The sequence below is a fragment of the Cajanus cajan genome, chromosome 11 (assembly GCF_000230855.2).
Source record: "Cajanus cajan strain Asha chromosome 11, NIPB_CcT2T_4, whole genome shotgun sequence".
Lineage (NCBI taxonomy): Eukaryota > Viridiplantae > Streptophyta > Magnoliopsida > Fabales > Fabaceae > Cajanus > Cajanus cajan.
In genome coordinates, this window is record NC_138527.1 from 40,292,087 (window position 1) to 40,310,126 (window position 18,040).

Here is an 18,040-nt window from a genome sequence, read left to right on the forward strand (position 1 = left end):
AACCCTAAAGATCTATTTTATAATAATATAATATTAATAAAAACATAAAATAAATATGTTAAATTTTATAAAAAAATAAGTTTAATTTATTTAATATAAACATATTTTTAATATCTAATATAAATTTTTATATGATAATTTACTTTAAAAAATAGTTTGTAATAAAAAATTTAAATAGAAAGTAAATTTTACAATCTTTCTTATTTTTTTAATCAATGTATACAATAAATAAAAAGTACAAAAAGGTAAATATACATGTTGTAATTTTTATTTTATCAAAAATTGGTTTTTTAATATGTTACATTATATATGTGAGTATTAATATATATATATATATATATATATATATATTATAATTAAACTTTTTTAAAAATTGGTTCATTATTAAGAATTGTTTTTATCACATATGAAAATTAATTTCTTTTGCAAGTTTGACAAACATCAAATAAATGAACATCTCATCCGAACTTAAATTTTATACATACAATAATTTAAACATGTATTTATTTTATTAGAATATAATTTTTTTTTAAATATAATATTTTTTGGATAAAAAATATATATATGTAAAATAGTAGTGTAGACAAATATCCTCATTGTGTTCCACAAAAATCCATCATTGAATGTAATTTGAATTATTTTGAATTGAATGGACTATGAAACTTGAATCAAAACAAATTATTTTTTTATGGTTTGATTTAGTTGTTTTTGTAATTTTGAAAAATATTATTTAAAAATTAATTAAAATTTCATAATATTTTAAAATAAAATTAAAAATATATAAATGATAAAATATTTCAATCATTTAATTTTTTTCATCAATTCTTATCTTATTATTTTAATAAAAATATTTGAAATACAATTTTAATTATTATATTAAACATTATTTCTCATATATATATAGTTTGTCCCTTAAAAGAACATATTTTTGACTATTATAAATAAATAATAATTTTTTATTTTTGAAATTCAGTTTAGTGACACACCATAAATAAAAAAACCTTTTAAATATTATTTAGAAAGAAAAACACTTATTAGTAATTTACAATTTTATAAAATACTTTTTATGTTATGTGTCAATTATATTTTATATATATATATATAAATAAGTGTGATTTGATTTGGTTTGAAGCATGAAAAGGTAACCACATTGAATAATTTTAGAAATTTTAAAATTATATTAAATCATTAATTTATGATGTTCTATTAATTTTTAGTATTTTAGATCGGTCTACAATTTTCTTGTTTGGATTGGTACAATTTTCATCACCTTTAATAATAAAATAAATAGTATATTGTTATGTTTGGAAGTGAGAAAATAAAATAATAATAATATTTTTTTATTTAGTTGGTGAGTATATAAGAAAAGAAAGAGAAGAATATTAATTTTTGGAAATAAAATTTATAATTTATTTTTTCGTTTACTTTTTAAATTTAAGTTTTATTTTATTTTCTTTCAATATATTGAACAGACAAATGTCAAAAAAGAGACATAGCTCCATTTGAATTTATATATATTATTTCCAGTTTTTTTTATATATTAATTATGACACAAATATCTACCTAAGAAAAAGTGTTATTAAATTTATCTAGGTTTTTTTAATTTTTCCTATAACATTACTTCTGTTCACATAATATTTTTTATATATATTTTGAAAAATTATGATAAAAGTTTAATATTAACTAAAAATCTAATATTATAATTACAATTTTGTCTACAAAATAAAGTAATGATGTAGACGTAACACTTTATGCTATTTTACACTAATTAATAAATTTAATAATTAATTTTATCAATTATTTTTTATTCAATAAATTAGCTTAATATCTTTTAAATAAAAACTATATTTTAACTATCAATTAACTTATTAAATAATTTTACCAAAGATATTTTTATTTTCTTTCCTCGATTTAAGTAACCAAAAACTATATTTGTTTCTGTTCTTTTATACCTTTTTATTTGTTTGTTTTTTCTCTACTTTTTCCCCACATGCAAGCATAGCATGAAAGGTCGTCGATAATTGTATTGTGTGATTTAAAAAACTTGAAAAGGATCTTAGTACAGAATTGTTCGTTTACTTTATCTTGGCTTTGAATCGTTCCCGTTTGGGGTCTTCGGCCCTCCAATGATCCAATCAATGTACCCCCGTAAAGGATCCCTAATAGCCGTTCATACTTGGGCTTGATTAAGGCATGGGCTTGGCAGATGATAAATACACTTCCTCTCTCATATAAACACATTTCTTTTTTTAAAAAAATATATAAAATATCTAAATTACCCTTTAAAAAAAATGAAATTTCTAAATTTACACTTCCCTTTCCCGCACCCCCCTTCCCCGCACCTCCTTATCCTGTATCTGCATGTAAACTTTAGTCTGGAACGACACCAGAACGGGCCGTTCTGCAAGAAGAAAGACCCGTTCTGAAAGCAGTACGACCCGTTCTGAAAGCAGTACAAGCCGTTCTGCTTGTAGTACGGGCCGTACTGAAAGCAGTACAGGCCGTTCTAAGGCCGTTCTGTTGCAGTGCAGGCCACCGCATCACTTTTAAAATGGCTACCTTATGACTGATTTTAAAATCCCGATTTTAAAAGTCATTTTTGTACTAGTGTTTCTTCCCATAGAACAAGTAAGAGTCTTTCTCTTACAAGACCACCTGCTGACATTGCGCACTCCTCTTCTTTCTCTTTGTGGCACTCTTCTTCTTCTTCTTTTTTCCCGCACCTCGCACACCCCTCTTATTTCTCTTTCTGACACTCTTCTTCTTCTTCTTCTTCTTCTTACTGTTACGGAAAGTTCTTTTCGGAATTATATAAAAATGTTCCGGAAAATACTTTCCATAATATTAAATTCTTATTCCGGAAAGTATTTTTCGGAAATGTTTTGTTACATAATTCCGGAAAGTACTTTCCATAATATTATAGTTACTATTACGGAAAGTTCTTTCCGGAATTATATGAACAATAATTTTACTATTCTGGAAAGTACTTTCCGGAATGCTAATGACTGTAAAAGTACTTTCCGGAATGCTAATGATTGTAAAAGAGCCTTTTTTATGCTGGTTATGGTGGGGCTAGTCCTTTTTTTCTATTCAGAATGACTGTAAAAGTATATTACTTAATGACATTGAGCGGAAAGAAGCTTTGGGAAGAAGAGGGGTGTGGAGTGTGGGGTGTGGGGAAGGGAGGTGTAAATTTAGGAATTTCATTTTTTTAAAAGGGTAATTTAGACATTATATATATATTTTTTTAAAAGAAGGTGTGTTTATACGAGAGTGGAGGTGTGTTTATCATCAGCCCACATTTCAACTTCGTGGGCTTAGATAAGCTGTCATTCTGTTGGGTGAAATAAATAAAAGAAGATATGACAAATAAAATAAAATATTTTAATTACTTTACAAAAAAATTTAGTTAATGAAAAATAAATATTACAAATTATAATAATAAAAACTAAAAATATAAATATTAGATAAAATAATTAGTCGCATATTAATATAACTTTACTTAAGATTTTACAATTGATTTGCTTTTTAGAGAAGAAAAAAAACATTTTTGTAAAATAATTTAGACAAATATAAGAAGAAAAAAATTACTTATTTTATTAAAATGCTTTTAAGAAAAATTTAAACAAACTATCTCATGCATTTTACTCTAGCAACTAATCTAGAAGCTCTCTCCACACATTAATTAATTAGGTGAATGAGTGAGATGATTGGTCCCAAAAATTTTGAGGACAAATTTAAAAGACTAACAATTTATTTTTTAATAAAATTAATATTATTTATTAAACTAATTAATTTTCTTAATTCGTGTGGTCCAATTAAAAGAATCTCGTATACACATGGCAGTAAAAAAAAGTATTTACGCATGAAAATCTTTCTGTTTTATTTATATCATACTTATTTCAAAAATAAAAATTGTGTAGTTCTAAAAAAAATTGTTGAAATGTATGTTTTTATTATTAAAATATATATAAAAGGGGATAAATTTTTCGATATGAAAATATCATTAGAAAAATGGCAACCAGTAGTCTGAGTAAAATTTACTTTAGAGCTAATCCAAATCCAATCAACTAATCCAATCATTAAGCATCGAAGTTCCTTCACCCATGACAAGCATAAGCACCAAATTATGGCTACTTATAACATGCCTTATCATTTTATAATCCACCATCGCCACTCGACACGGATCTCACTCACCCGCAATATCTTACGAAACACATTCAATCTTTAACACACAATCAATCACCATCAGTCAAAAAGAGAAATGAAAAAGCAAAACTATCATTCTCACGAGGGTAAGAAATTTCGATTACAGAGTCTCCACTACGATGATCAATGATGTAGTTTCAATTCAGAATAAAGGAAACGAAACAAAAGCCAGCGGCTATAAAGGCATGCAATCTAATCTAACATAATAAAATAAAAATAAAAAAATAAATTAAAAGCATAGGTGAGCTAAAGTACTCAAGATTTAGATAACAAAGCCTCATCATCGGGATAGCTTCCATGCGAAAGCTCCTTTATCCATTCAGACGTTCGACGATGCGACATGGTCCTCTTTCTGTGCTTCTGCCTCTTCCTTTCGACCACTTTTTCTTTCGTGGCGTGCGTTAACGTTGTGCTTTCTGTCTTGTTGCTGCTTTTGGTGCCACTCTTAATCATGACCGTGTCCGATTGCACTGTTTCAACGGAACATTTGCAGCCACTCCAAAAACCACTGCCTATGCCAGCAAACTTTTCCAAAACGTGATTTTTCTTACCGATGTGATCAGTGCGGTAACTCGTTTTTACGGTGCTATTAGTACTAGAATTAACGTTGCTGCTGCGACCCATGTAATTTTTATTGACACTATTGGTACCACGAACCTTGAGATCTTGCAACGCTATTTCAGGTGCAGGCACCACGCCGAGACGGAAAAACTCCCACGCTGATGATGATTTTCTACCGTGATTAACGAAGCTTGTTTGTCTTGGAAGGGTTACCTTCAATTGAGGTAGAGGACTTGGATGCGAGTGGAGATGATTTTGAATTCTGGGTTTGGAAATTCTTGGGGATGTAGTGGCGGTGGTGGAGTAGCTGTAGCTGCTACTAGACGAGTTTTGGCTTCTAACGCTGCTGCTTCTGCTGCTATTGCTACGAAACTCGGACATTGATTCGCATCGCTTTAACTGTTGGAAGCGCAAGGGGAGAATCTGGCCCTGAAAGAAAACTTCATCTGCGGCACACATTTCTGATTCTGCGGAAAAGGGGGCACCCCATAATTGGAAATCAAAATCTTCTTGAGTTTCAATGACACGAGAATCTGCAGGTTTTGATTTTGATGGGTCCTGGTCGTCGAGCGGAAGATCGCAGAGTGACAATGCTTCTATTTCTTCTTCTTGTTGTTGTTGTTGTTCTTCCTCCTCCTCTTCTTTCAGGTGTTCCAGTTTTTTTTCATGGGTGGTAATTGTCGCCATCTCACGAAAGGAACGGGTTGGGTTAAAAAGTGTTGAGAGGGAGGGTAAGGGATAACAAGTGTTATAGTGAGAATGTGAAGGAAGATATTTGAATGTGTGACAGAGTGGAGTGACAGAGAGAGTTTGGAATATAGAGAGCAATAAAGTGAAGTATTGACAAGCACTAAAGTGGGGAATGGATTAGAGAAGTGAAGTTATGGGTGCAGTGCAGTGCAGGCGACCTAAGATAATGTCTTTTCCTTGTTTGAGGGTGAAGAAAGGAACTGTTTGACCTTTTTGGGATGGCCATTACCAGAGACAGTACGTCTCTACAGTCGCTTTTGATGTTATTCTTCTGGATCAATGCCTCAACAGTTGGGTCCAGTGTGCTATTTAAAATACAATACCACAAATTATCACCTAATTTACAAATTCTAGCTAACCACCCTATAACACGCATTAAAATTTTTATTTATAAAAAATGTTAATAATATTTTATTATTTTATCCACCGGACTCAAAACCGATTAAGACAATTTACATAATTTTTTTTTGCACTTATGTGCTTTAAGTTGACTAACTATGTATTTTTGGATTATAAAGAGTAAATTGTTCTTATTAGACATATGTGAATCATTATGTGAATTTTTACCGATTTATTAAAAGTCATTAAGTTAAGTGATTTAACATTCGAGTTCTTTAATTATAGATCAAATTTTGATTTGTATCTTAAACATAAAATTATAATTAAAGATATCATTTTATTTTTTTTATAAAAATCGACTAAAAAAGAGTTATACTAGGTTAACAACCTAAAAAAATGTTACTAACCGATTTAATCAAGATAAAAAATCTAACAAATTAGCCTCAACATAAATATTTACAATAAAGGATCAAAGGCAACAATGTGGATATTTTTTAAATCATCTCCTTAATATCCTGAATTTTAATATATTAAAATATAAGTTTATAACTCTTCTAAAGTTAAAAAGAGGTTGGTGTTTATTACTTTTGAATGCTAGTAAATTTGTTGAAAAAAATGGACACTAACAATAATCATAAAATACAATAATTACATGAGAAAAGTAACAAAAATAAATTAAATGAAATATTATATGCATGTATATATATATTTTTTTTGTTAAGTTATATGCATGTACTACATTAATTGCGATTAAAGTCTTATCATTTCATTTTTCTGAAATTTAATGTATTTAAATTTGATAAATAATATTAATTAGGATGAATATGAGAGGTTTAATTGCTTATGAATATTTAATATACACTAAATTTGAAAAATGTATGTGTAAGTCATTATATTTTAAAATAATAATAATAATAAATTTATTACATTAATTATTAATTACAATGCTAATACAAAATTTATATACAACCAATGAGAAAACTATAAATCATAAAATTTTATTACATGAATAAATATTATTTAATATATTAGTTTTCAAATAATAATAAGATTATTTTTTTATTAAAAATTAAAAATATTTGTGTTTATTATTTAGTACATTCAAAATGCTGTAATTGAATAATTTCGTCATTTTATATGTTGTATAACTTTAAAACTTAACTTTATTTTTACATTTAACTATAACAATAATTTAAACTTTTTATCTTTTTTATCTTTACGCATTGTTTGGTAAGATTAAATTGTTAAAATTATTATACTGTCTTAAATTAAATTTACAAATATATTATATCATCCTCTTTTACCAACCACATATACAAATAAATTATAAGAAAATATTCTTCATTTAAAAAAAAATACTATTTCATTTAAATATAATATTGTTATGTTTCTGTTAATATATATATATATATATATATATATATATATATAACTTAATATAATTTTAAATTATCAATTACTCTATATTAATTATAACAACATTATAGTCTTGACCAATAAAATTATATATTTTTCTTATAATGAATAATAATTAATTATTATATTTTGATCAAAAAATATTATATAATTAATTACTTTATAACTAAAAATTTAATCAAATTCAATCTTTTAATTAGTGTAATGGTTAATACATACAAATACTAATTAATTGTAATTTCAAATCATCAATTACTCTATCTTACAATTGATATTAATATTGGTTTATTCTTATTTATAAATTAATATATTATTTATTATTTTTTAACTGGTAATTTAATCAAACTTAATCCATTATAAACTTACTAATTAATATATATATATATATATATATATATATATATATATATATGTAATTAAATATAACTTTAAATTATCAATGTCAATTTATTCTATAATAATTTCATATATAGTAGAAACTTTGTAGAGCTTGAGGATGTAAATTTTTTTTATAATACTTAATTTGAAAGATAAATTATAATTGCCAAAAATAATATCACAATATCAATTATTATATGAGTGAACGAGATTTCTACAGTGTCTAATTTTATTTTATTTATTTTTATTTGCATACTAATTTCAACAACATTATAATTGTGGTTTTTTTTTACAACAATATTATAATTGTGATTAAAAAATTTCTTTTTCCTTATAAATAATGATAATTATCCTATATTTACTGTTTTTTATAACTGACTTTTTAACCAAATTCAATCTTTTTTTTATTAATATAGTGAATTATCCTACTTTTCTATCATATTCTTAATCATTTATTATGAAGTGAGAAAATAAAAGAAAACTATACATACGAGAGAAAATGCAATCGATATGGAAGGCCTGATACATATTAGGAAATTATATAACAAATTTTATGAAATTTAAAACATTATTTGTATTTCTTAATTTATGTGTCAATATTTTTAAATGTATAACAAAATAAGATGACGGAGTATTTAAAATGTTTTTTGTTTAAGGAAAAATTATATTTATATTCTTATTTCAAGAAATGTTATTCCATATGTCTTGACTTTAATTATTTCCAATGTTAAAAAAGAAAATAGTGAAAGAGTAGTATTTTATTTTGTTTTATGCATATGATAATTATTTTTAACAAATTAAAATTTACAGATATAATAAATAAATACACAAAAATTTAATCATTTTTTATTATAAAAATATTATTTAATGTTGACTTTAGTTATTTTCAAAATCATAAAAAGTAGTACAGAAAATAATCTTTTTATTTATCTTTTGCATGTGATATTTTTATTTCAAAATGCACAAATCAATACACTTAACAATGAAATCATTCAAAACCATTAAGATCGGTGTAATAAAGAGGAGCTATTGATATCGAGATAATATGTATAAGTTTTTAGAATTAAATTATTATCATTATTGTGCGCATAAAAAAAGACAATGAAATTATTATTGAACACTATAATTCTCGCGAAATCCAAATGCTTAAAAATGAAATGTGTGAATTATTGTAAACCACCTAATATTAAGTTCAATTCTTGTGAATACAGAATTAATTAATGAAAAGATAAGATATTAAATACATAGATAAAATACATGGCTTACTAATTAAAAATAAACTCTCTTTAAGAATTACTAAAAAAAAGTACTTTTAATAAAAATATTTAATATTTTTCAATGTATCTTATCAACAGTATTAATATTTATATTTTCCTAAAATATTCTCATTTTATAATGATTAAAAAAATATTTTATTCAAGAATGGTTTAATATTTTTTAACTCTTGAATCCTGAATGGATCGACAATATTAGTATTTGTATTTAAATTTTCCTAAATACCAGAATTTTCAAAACTCTATTAAATATTATATATAAAATAACAATCTATTAAATATTATCTTTTATTCAATTTACATTCAAATAAGGAAGGTCAACTTAAAAAAGTGAAGAAATAATATATGTTGACTATTTTTTTTAAACAAAATCAAAATTTATTTATTTTTAATGTACTAGAAATATATTTAAATCTTAAAATTTTACATTAATGAGATTATTAATATTTGTATTTAAAATTTCATAAAAAGAAGATTATTTTTTAAACTCTATTAAATATTATCTTTCATTTAATTAATTATTTTAAATTCAAATAAGGAAGTTCATCAACTTAAAAAGATGAACAAACACGTAACTCTTTTACTATATATTGGGTATTCAACTAAATTAAAACTTTCTTAGTTTCATATATTATAAACACGTTTAATTAAGATTTTTTTTTTGACAGAAAAGCATTAAAATTTTAAATCCTTAATAAATTTCTTGTTGACAATATTGACATTAATTAGTTATGCTTTAAATATTAATGATATTTCCTTGTATTGTAATCATTCGGTAGGTCCAAATTTTTCATAATTTTAAAAATTATTTGATTTTTTTTTATTAATTTAAATTGAATGATAATCATAAAAAAAATTTATACATTAATTTGAATTTATATAACGAAATATCATATATATTTTTTAAATATTTTAAAAATTTGTAAACTTTAATTTATACATTAAATTTTTTTAATTTAATAGTTGAATTATTGAAATTCAACACACACCATAAGTTATTGAATAAAATAACATTACCGAGAGTTACTCTTAGAGTCATTTGATTCCTTCTCATATTGGAGTCCTTTGATCTCTCTTCAATAACTCTTAATAAAGTTATTTCTCTCAATAACTTATGATGTGTAATAAATTTTAACAATTCAACTGTTAAATTAAAAGATCTCTACACTTTACAACTTAGCTACTCATTCTGAGAATCATAAATATAGCTACCTAGGATTAATATGCAAGTGATTCCTAGATATATATGTAATAATATATATATATGTATAGAAATTTAAAATCGATTGAAAATCATAAAATATCTCTCAATGGAACTACAACATATCTTACGCACACACATATATAGTATAAAATAGCTACAAAAAGTAACATCAAACTACACTGTCATCCAACATGGCTCTCAACTCAACCTCCTCCTTTATCTTATCCCTACCCACTCCCATATAAAATATGATCATAGTTTAATTACAATGAAACATGTAAGTATGAACTAGTATTAAAAAATACCAACTATGCGTATCGTTATGTATTTAACTAAGAGGTCTTTTACAACATATGTGAGCAGTCTAAGTAGTAGGGATGACAAATATACCCGTACCCGCGGGTAATATCCGAACCTGTCCAGACTTTGACGGGGACGGGTACGGGTACGATCGAGTATGTACTTACCCGCCCCATACCCGTACCCGTACCCGTCCCCGTTCCCATTTTTAATTTAATACTAATTTTCAATTTAATTATATTAAATAATTATAGTATTTTTTATGTGTAATTATTTATTATAATATAAGATAGAGAAATAACCTAATTATAATTATAATATAATTAAAAAAGTAATTTAAAAATATTATATTTTAATAAATAAATAAATAAATAAATAATTTAACGGGTACGGGTACGGGTACGGATATACCCGATACCCGATGAGGATGGGGATGAAGATGAAAATTACATACCTGACGGGTATGGGTACGGGGGCGGGGATGGGTTTGACTCGCGGGGACGGGAACATGAAACCCGTACCCGCCCCGCCCCGTTGCCATCCCTACTATGTAGCTTGACTGTACCAAATCAACTAATAACGCAATCTTTTTAGGCTAGTTAATCAACAACTAAGTTGGATAAAAATCCACAATAGAGTTGTCAATACAGCCTAGTCTGACCCGTTTTGTCTGACTCACCTCAATCTACATGATAACTGAGTTAGCCTGGCCCAACTCACGTGCATTAATGCCTAAAATTTTTCAATCATGTTTGACCCACCACGGGTTGGTGAGCTAAACGAGTTGGTCACCATCCCACCAATTTAAAAAAAAAAACTTATTTAAAATAAAATTCAATCTAAAATATCCTTCAATACAAGAATATCCTCCAATATAACAATTTCATGTTGTTTAACGTCAACTTTATCTTCGTCTACAAAAAAATGGTACATTGTTAAAATAATACATATATAACAATAAATGGCTAAGTCAGTTGGACTGATGGGATCTATAAATGGGTTAGGTGGACAACTCGACTCACCATGGATTTATTCCGGGTGGATCGGGTTAAAAGTGGGTCGATTTGATTTTTTTGGTCAATTATGAAGTTGTTTTTTTGCTCAGCCTGACCTATTTTCAAAGGTGGCTTGGATTGACCCACAAGTTAAAGTCCATTATTTGATAGCTCTAATCCACAACACAATGATTTTTTAGATTTCACCACTTAAACTAGAAAAATCTAATATTCCTATCATGGTATAAAACTTTAGGTGTGAGCAACCACGACCCTAGCATGCATAACTAAGTCTCCTATGAGATTAACCCACTTATTACCCTCCAAATACTATGCCTCTTCCAATATTTAGTTAGGAATTTTAGCTCCTGATCTTGTACATTACTTTATTTGGTCGCTTTGTATATGTATGACTCGACCTGATCCCATACTAATCAACATTTGGTCGCTTTATAATTAGTATAACTCAACCTAACCCCTATACCATGGTCACCTATGAACAGGAATACTCGATTTTGCCCCCATATCACATCAACTAAGGTCATAGAGGAAACTCAATAATTCGCTTCAAGAGCCAACTTTTCAATAAGGGTTTTCAATAATTAGGCTTGTAGAGAACCACAACACAATATCCTCACAATGGGATATTCAACTTTTAAAACAATCTTTCCTCTAATCTTAAGTTAATCAACATAGCTCAACATAATGCCTTGAGCATTCTTAACACAACCACCTCAACGTTTCAACATACAACTCAACTTACAACTCTCAATAATTCAATTATCAATATACATTATCCTAGATCAATGTATAAAGACTTAACATCTTACATCAATATACAACATGATAAAGGTTTAACAACATATTCATGTTCAACACTTAGTTAACAATTCAACACATATTCATTAGGCAACCCGCGCTTGGCGTCATTCACCCTACGCACGACGTCAGTTAGGCATAGAGCCTCTTTCTCATCCACGCTTGACATCGATCTACTCACATATAGCGTGAATGAGGCAAAGAGTTTTTGGGTCAATCATGTCTGACATGGCCAAAACCCACGTTCGACCTTGTTCAGGCATAGAGTCTTTGCCTGACTCATGTCCAATGTTACAGGTAAAAAGTCTTTATCATGATCATGTTTGGCGCTACTCAACTAGGGTCTGACATCACCAAGTCAGGGAGCTCCAAATGCATCGACGTCCGATGCCATTCAGCCTACGTCCTACGTGATCAAGTCAAAGAGTGTTTTTCTAACTCATGTCTAGTGCTACCAATCCTGCGCTTAGCATTAGTGAGCCAGGGAGCCTCTAGCTTACATTACACCTGACGTCTTGAAGTTGTGCCCAACACGATGATGAATTTTGCACTTGCGAGATTCGAGTTTTTGCTCAATCTACCTAAAACTCAAAAGATTTCCAACATGCAATGTAAAACAACACATTCATGCATTTCAAACAACCAAGTTAATTTCAACAACAAAATTAACATGCTACCATTCAAAACAAAATTTCACCAAATTCATCTCAACATGCATCAAGAATACCAAGACTCTAATTTTTCAATTTCTAGTCCAACAATCACCACATCCACGAATATAGTAAATTTTGAGCCGCACATATCCCATAGATTAACAAAAAAATGAGTTCTAGCTTCCATTACCTCAAAATTCAAGAGAAAAGGGAGGAAGAAAGAAGAAAACAAGTTTTGATCTATCTTCAAAAAACTTTGCATAACACTTCGATCTTTGTTTCCATGCTTTTCAAGCTTGAATCTCAACACTTATGACTTCACTCGACTCTAGGGAATGATCAAAGGTCCATTGTTAAATAAGACAGAGGCAAGGTCATTTATGGTTCCAAAGATTAAAATAAGATTTTTTGAAATTATAAGATTAAAAATAATAATTTTAAATTTGAAATATCAAATAGATTTATCATAAATTTAATGAACTAAAAACATATTAAAATCAATTTATTAAATATTACTTCCTCTTGTTTGATGTTTTAACAATTTCTATTTGTTTCAATTTGATTATCATTTTACAATATTAATTAAACATTAAATATTTTTTTTCTATTATACTTTTAACCATTGTTAACAAGTTCTTTAATCCTGTGTGAGAATTTTAAAACATATTAAGAAAGTGATTTATTTTAAAAATCAAATATATTAAATATATTTCTTAAGTTTTTGTCAGCTTGAAACAAAATAAAAAAGGAATAGAATATTTTTTATTTAATTTAAATTCGAATAAGGAAGTTGGTCACCTTAAAAAGATGAAGAAACTAGTAAATCTTAATATATTTTTGTATTCGACTAGTATTCGACTAAATAAAACTTGCTTAATTTATATCGATGATAAACATATTTAAGTGTTAAAATTTTGAATCCTTGATAAATGTCTTATTGACAATATTCACCATTGTATTTCTTTTTTTTAATATTAAATGTTTTATAAGTTATATATTAGTATTCTCAATTATTTATTTTTAAAAAAATTACACCAATTTTATTATTGAAAGTTGTAACAGTGCACTCCCAAGTCCAAGAAAGTCAAAAGTTTAACGCTTATGTGATGCAATGAAACCGTATTTGTTGTTACATGAGAAGAAAAAGAAATAACGTGCACTAACCAGCTTGCTTCTCTTCCCTGATCACACTGCCCTTTATATTTTTCTCTTCTCTTTTTTGTAATACCCCACACTTTTTTGTTTATTATGCCAAGTTTTCTGTTACAGTTACAATCCTCTCACATTGTCACTTCGAACAAAGATGTTTAGCATGGATAGGTTTAAGAAACCTTTCTTTCCATGTATTTTTGTTTTGTTCGTGGTTCTTTGCGATGTATCTCTGGCAACAATCGAGAAGCCCGCACAAAAAAGTACTTTCATTGTCCATGTGGCCAAATCCGAAATGCCAGCAAGCTTAAATCACCATTCAGTGTGGTATAAATCTATCATAAAATCCATATCTGACTCCGCAGAAACGCTCTACACATATGACAACGCGATTCATGGATTCTCAACGAGACTAACATCTGACGAAGCCCGTTTACTCGAGAGTCAACCCGGGATTCTAAAAGTGCAACCGGAGAAAATGTACAAGCCACTCACAACTCGAACACCGCACTTCCTCGGGCTCGATAAGATCGCTGATATGTTCCCAGAATCAAATAATGCAACAAGTGACATCGTTATCGGACTCCTCGACACTGGTGTTTGGCCCGAAAGTAAGAGTTTCAACGACATTGGACTAGGACCCATCCCTGGGAGTTGGAGAGGCAAATGTGAATCAGGCACCAATTTCAGTGCCGCAAACTGCAATAAGAAATTGATAGGAGCCAGGTTCTTCATAAGTGGCTACGAGGCCTCAATGAAATTGCCCCTTAACGAAACCAACCAGGTTAGATCGCCACGAGATTCTGACGGCCACGGCACCCACACCGCAAGCACAGCCGCAGGGTCTGTAGTGGAAGGCGCGAGCCTCTTCGGGTACGCTTCTGGTACCGCACGTGGGATGGCCACACGTGCTAGAGTCGCTATCTACAAGGTTTGTTGGGCTGATACTTGTGCCAGTTCTGATATACTGGCTGGAATGGATGCAGCCATCGCTGACAACGTCAATGTCATTTCCGCATCAATCGGAGGTGGAGCAGTCGATTACGACGTCGAAAGCCTCGCAATTGGAGCCTTCGCAGCAATGGAGAAAGGGATTATAGTTTCCTGTGCTGGAGGAAACGAAGGACCAGTAAACTCTTCTGTCCAAAACATAGCACCTTGGGTGATCACCGTGGGAGCCGGCACACTTGATCGTGATTTCCCGGCGTACGTTAGCCTCGGGAATGGAAAAAACTATTATGGAGTGTCAATTTACGATGGTAATAGTCATAGTCATTTTCCCGATAGTTCTGCCTCCCTGCCATTCATATATGCAGGGAATGCAAGTGTAAAAATAGGTGCAGAGGAGTGCGAGAGAGACAGCTTGGATCCTAAAAAGGTTAAGGGGAAAATTGTGTTGTGTGATCGTGGAGGTAGTTCTAGGGCAGAGAAAGGACTTGTGGTGAAATCCGCGGGTGGTGTGGGCATGGTGTTGGCCAACGCCCAATCCAACGGAGAAGAATTAGTAGCAGATGCTCATCTTTTGCCAGCAGTTGCCGTGGGTTACAAGGACGGGAATGCCATCAGGCTTTACTTGTCACGTTCTGAAAAACCAACAACGGCTAGCCTTGTGTTTAAGGGAACCAAGGTTGGAATTAAGCCATCGCCGGTTGTCACGTCATATAGCTCGCGGGGCCCAAACCCAATCACGCCAGAGATATTGAAGCCGGATCTCATTGCGCCAGGTGTCAACATCTTAGCGGCGTATACGAAGCTTGCGAGTCCCACTGATCTCGCCCAAGACGATAGGCGCGTGGACTACAACATAATCTCAGGCACATCCATGTCATGCCCTCACGTGAGCGGTGTAGCGGCTCTGATCAAGTCGGTTTATCCAAATTGGAGCCCAGCCGCGATTCGATCTGCGCTAATGACCACAGCATATTCGACTTACGCCAACGGTGAGAAGCTAATTGATAGTGCCACAGACCTTCCGTCAACGCCGTTTGATATCGGTGCCGGACACGTGGACCCTGTCGCTGCGCTTAATCCAGGGCTTGTCTATGATTTGACACCACACGATTATCTCAACTTCCTTTGTGCATTAAACTACACACCTAAAAGGATCAAGGCTGTTGCGAGGAGAAAGTTCGCATGCGATGCACACAAGCAATACAGCGTAACGGACTTAAATTACCCTTCATTTGGTGTGGTGTTTAAACCAATTGCGGGTGGGAACGGTGCAGTACCGATTGTTAAACACACGCGAACTCTTACTAATGTTGGTGCCGCAGGAACATACAAGGTGTCGTTTAAGTTGGATTTCGAATGTGCCAATATCACAGTTGAGCCAAAGGTGTTGAGCTTCAACAAAAATGAGAAAAAATCGTATACAGTAACGTTCGTGTTAGTAAATCAAATTAACTGCTTTGGACGATTAGAATGGTCAAATGGAAAGAATGTTGTCGGAAGTCCTATCTCTATTTTATGGGACAATAGCACGTCGTAGAAAATTGTAACATTCTTCGTTGTAATAGGAGAGAGGAGTGTCTTGATTAACTAATGATATATCATTATAATTCAATAAGAATTAATGTAAAATCTTATTTACCAAATAATCAAAAATTATTTGTTAATATGAATTTTAATGTAGTTATTAAAATGTAGTCATTATAACTTGAAACCCTCATAAAATCTGAACAAACTCATTGATATAGTATATATAAAGAGAATAATTTCTGCATTAATTATTTCCTTCAAAAACTTCCCTCCAACATATTTTCATATATAAAGTTCATACAATAAAGTTAAAATCATTTTAATTTATTATTTATTATTCAACTACTATTATGTATAAGTTTACTCTCTACAATTTTAATTTATTAAAACATAATAGTATTTTATATATATTTCAAAAATATATATGATTTCAAAAATGTAAATAAGAAATTTTATAGAAAATTTATTATGAATTTATATTACAAAATAATATATTTACTATTTTTTAACATATAAATTATTGTACATTTATTTAACAAATTAATATATTCATTATATTCGATATCATTTAAGCGAACAACTTTTATCGCATTTCTTTCTCTCCAAAACTTCTAGAAGTTAGCTTTTTGTAATTTTAATTTATGAAAGTGTAAAAGTAGTTTTTTATATATGTCAAAAATATATATAATTAAAAAATGTAAATAATTTTTTTTATATGCAAATAATTATATATTTATATTACAAAATACTATATATTTACTATTTTTACAACTAATTACTAATTATACATATTTGCTAATTGTTAATACTATTTGATTTAAAATTTAAATAAAAATAAGAAAAAGTTGACAACATAAGAAAAGCTTTCACAAAATTAACGATAAAACATGATGTAAAATTAATGTTTTATTATTAATTATTAATTACTAAGTGTTATAATCAATTTAGAAAAAAATTGAAATATTTAATAAACAATTTGAATGTGTGAAACACACGAAAAATTTTATGTTTAATAAAAATTAATAAGGTTAATTTGTGTTAATGAAATAAAATTAACTTTAAATCGGTTTGAGTTTTCGCGTTACTCGTATTCATTTATATATACCACTAATTAATAAGATGCAAAACTTATAAAATTTTGTAATTTTGAAAAAGTTTTAATTATGAAAAAAAAGTTAGATAACGTTAATATTAATTCTTCATAGAACATTTTTCAATTTTTATTTTATTATTTAATGATTAATTGAAAGGTTTTCAACATTATAATTAATATATACATTCTATTTCAAATTGTGCTTTTAAATATAAGACTTTTTCATCATAATCCATATTTTACTGTTCAACGAGTCACCGTTGAAAGGTCTTCCAACATTATAATTAATGCATACTTTTTCAAGCTAATGCTTTTTTAAATATGAGACTTTTTCATAATCTACATCAATGAGTCATTAAAAAGTTTTGTCATCGAGAATAATACATCATATTTCTAAAGTTAAGATGTTTAGAATTAATTGC

General features: G+C 28.9%; 1 protein-coding gene across 1 annotated transcript; it reads left to right on the top strand.

Annotated features, from left to right (window-relative positions):
* Nucleotides 1-14,138: 14,138 nt before the first annotated feature.
* On the top strand, nucleotides 14,139-16,867 carry LOC109811151 (subtilisin-like protease SBT1.7). The gene has a single exon (XM_020374806.3). The coding sequence runs from the start codon at nucleotides 14,202-14,204 to the stop codon at nucleotides 16,533-16,535; it is 2,334 nt and encodes a 777-aa protein (XP_020230395.1). The 5' UTR covers nucleotides 14,139-14,201; the 3' UTR covers nucleotides 16,536-16,867.
* Nucleotides 16,868-18,040: the final 1,173 nt, after the last annotated feature.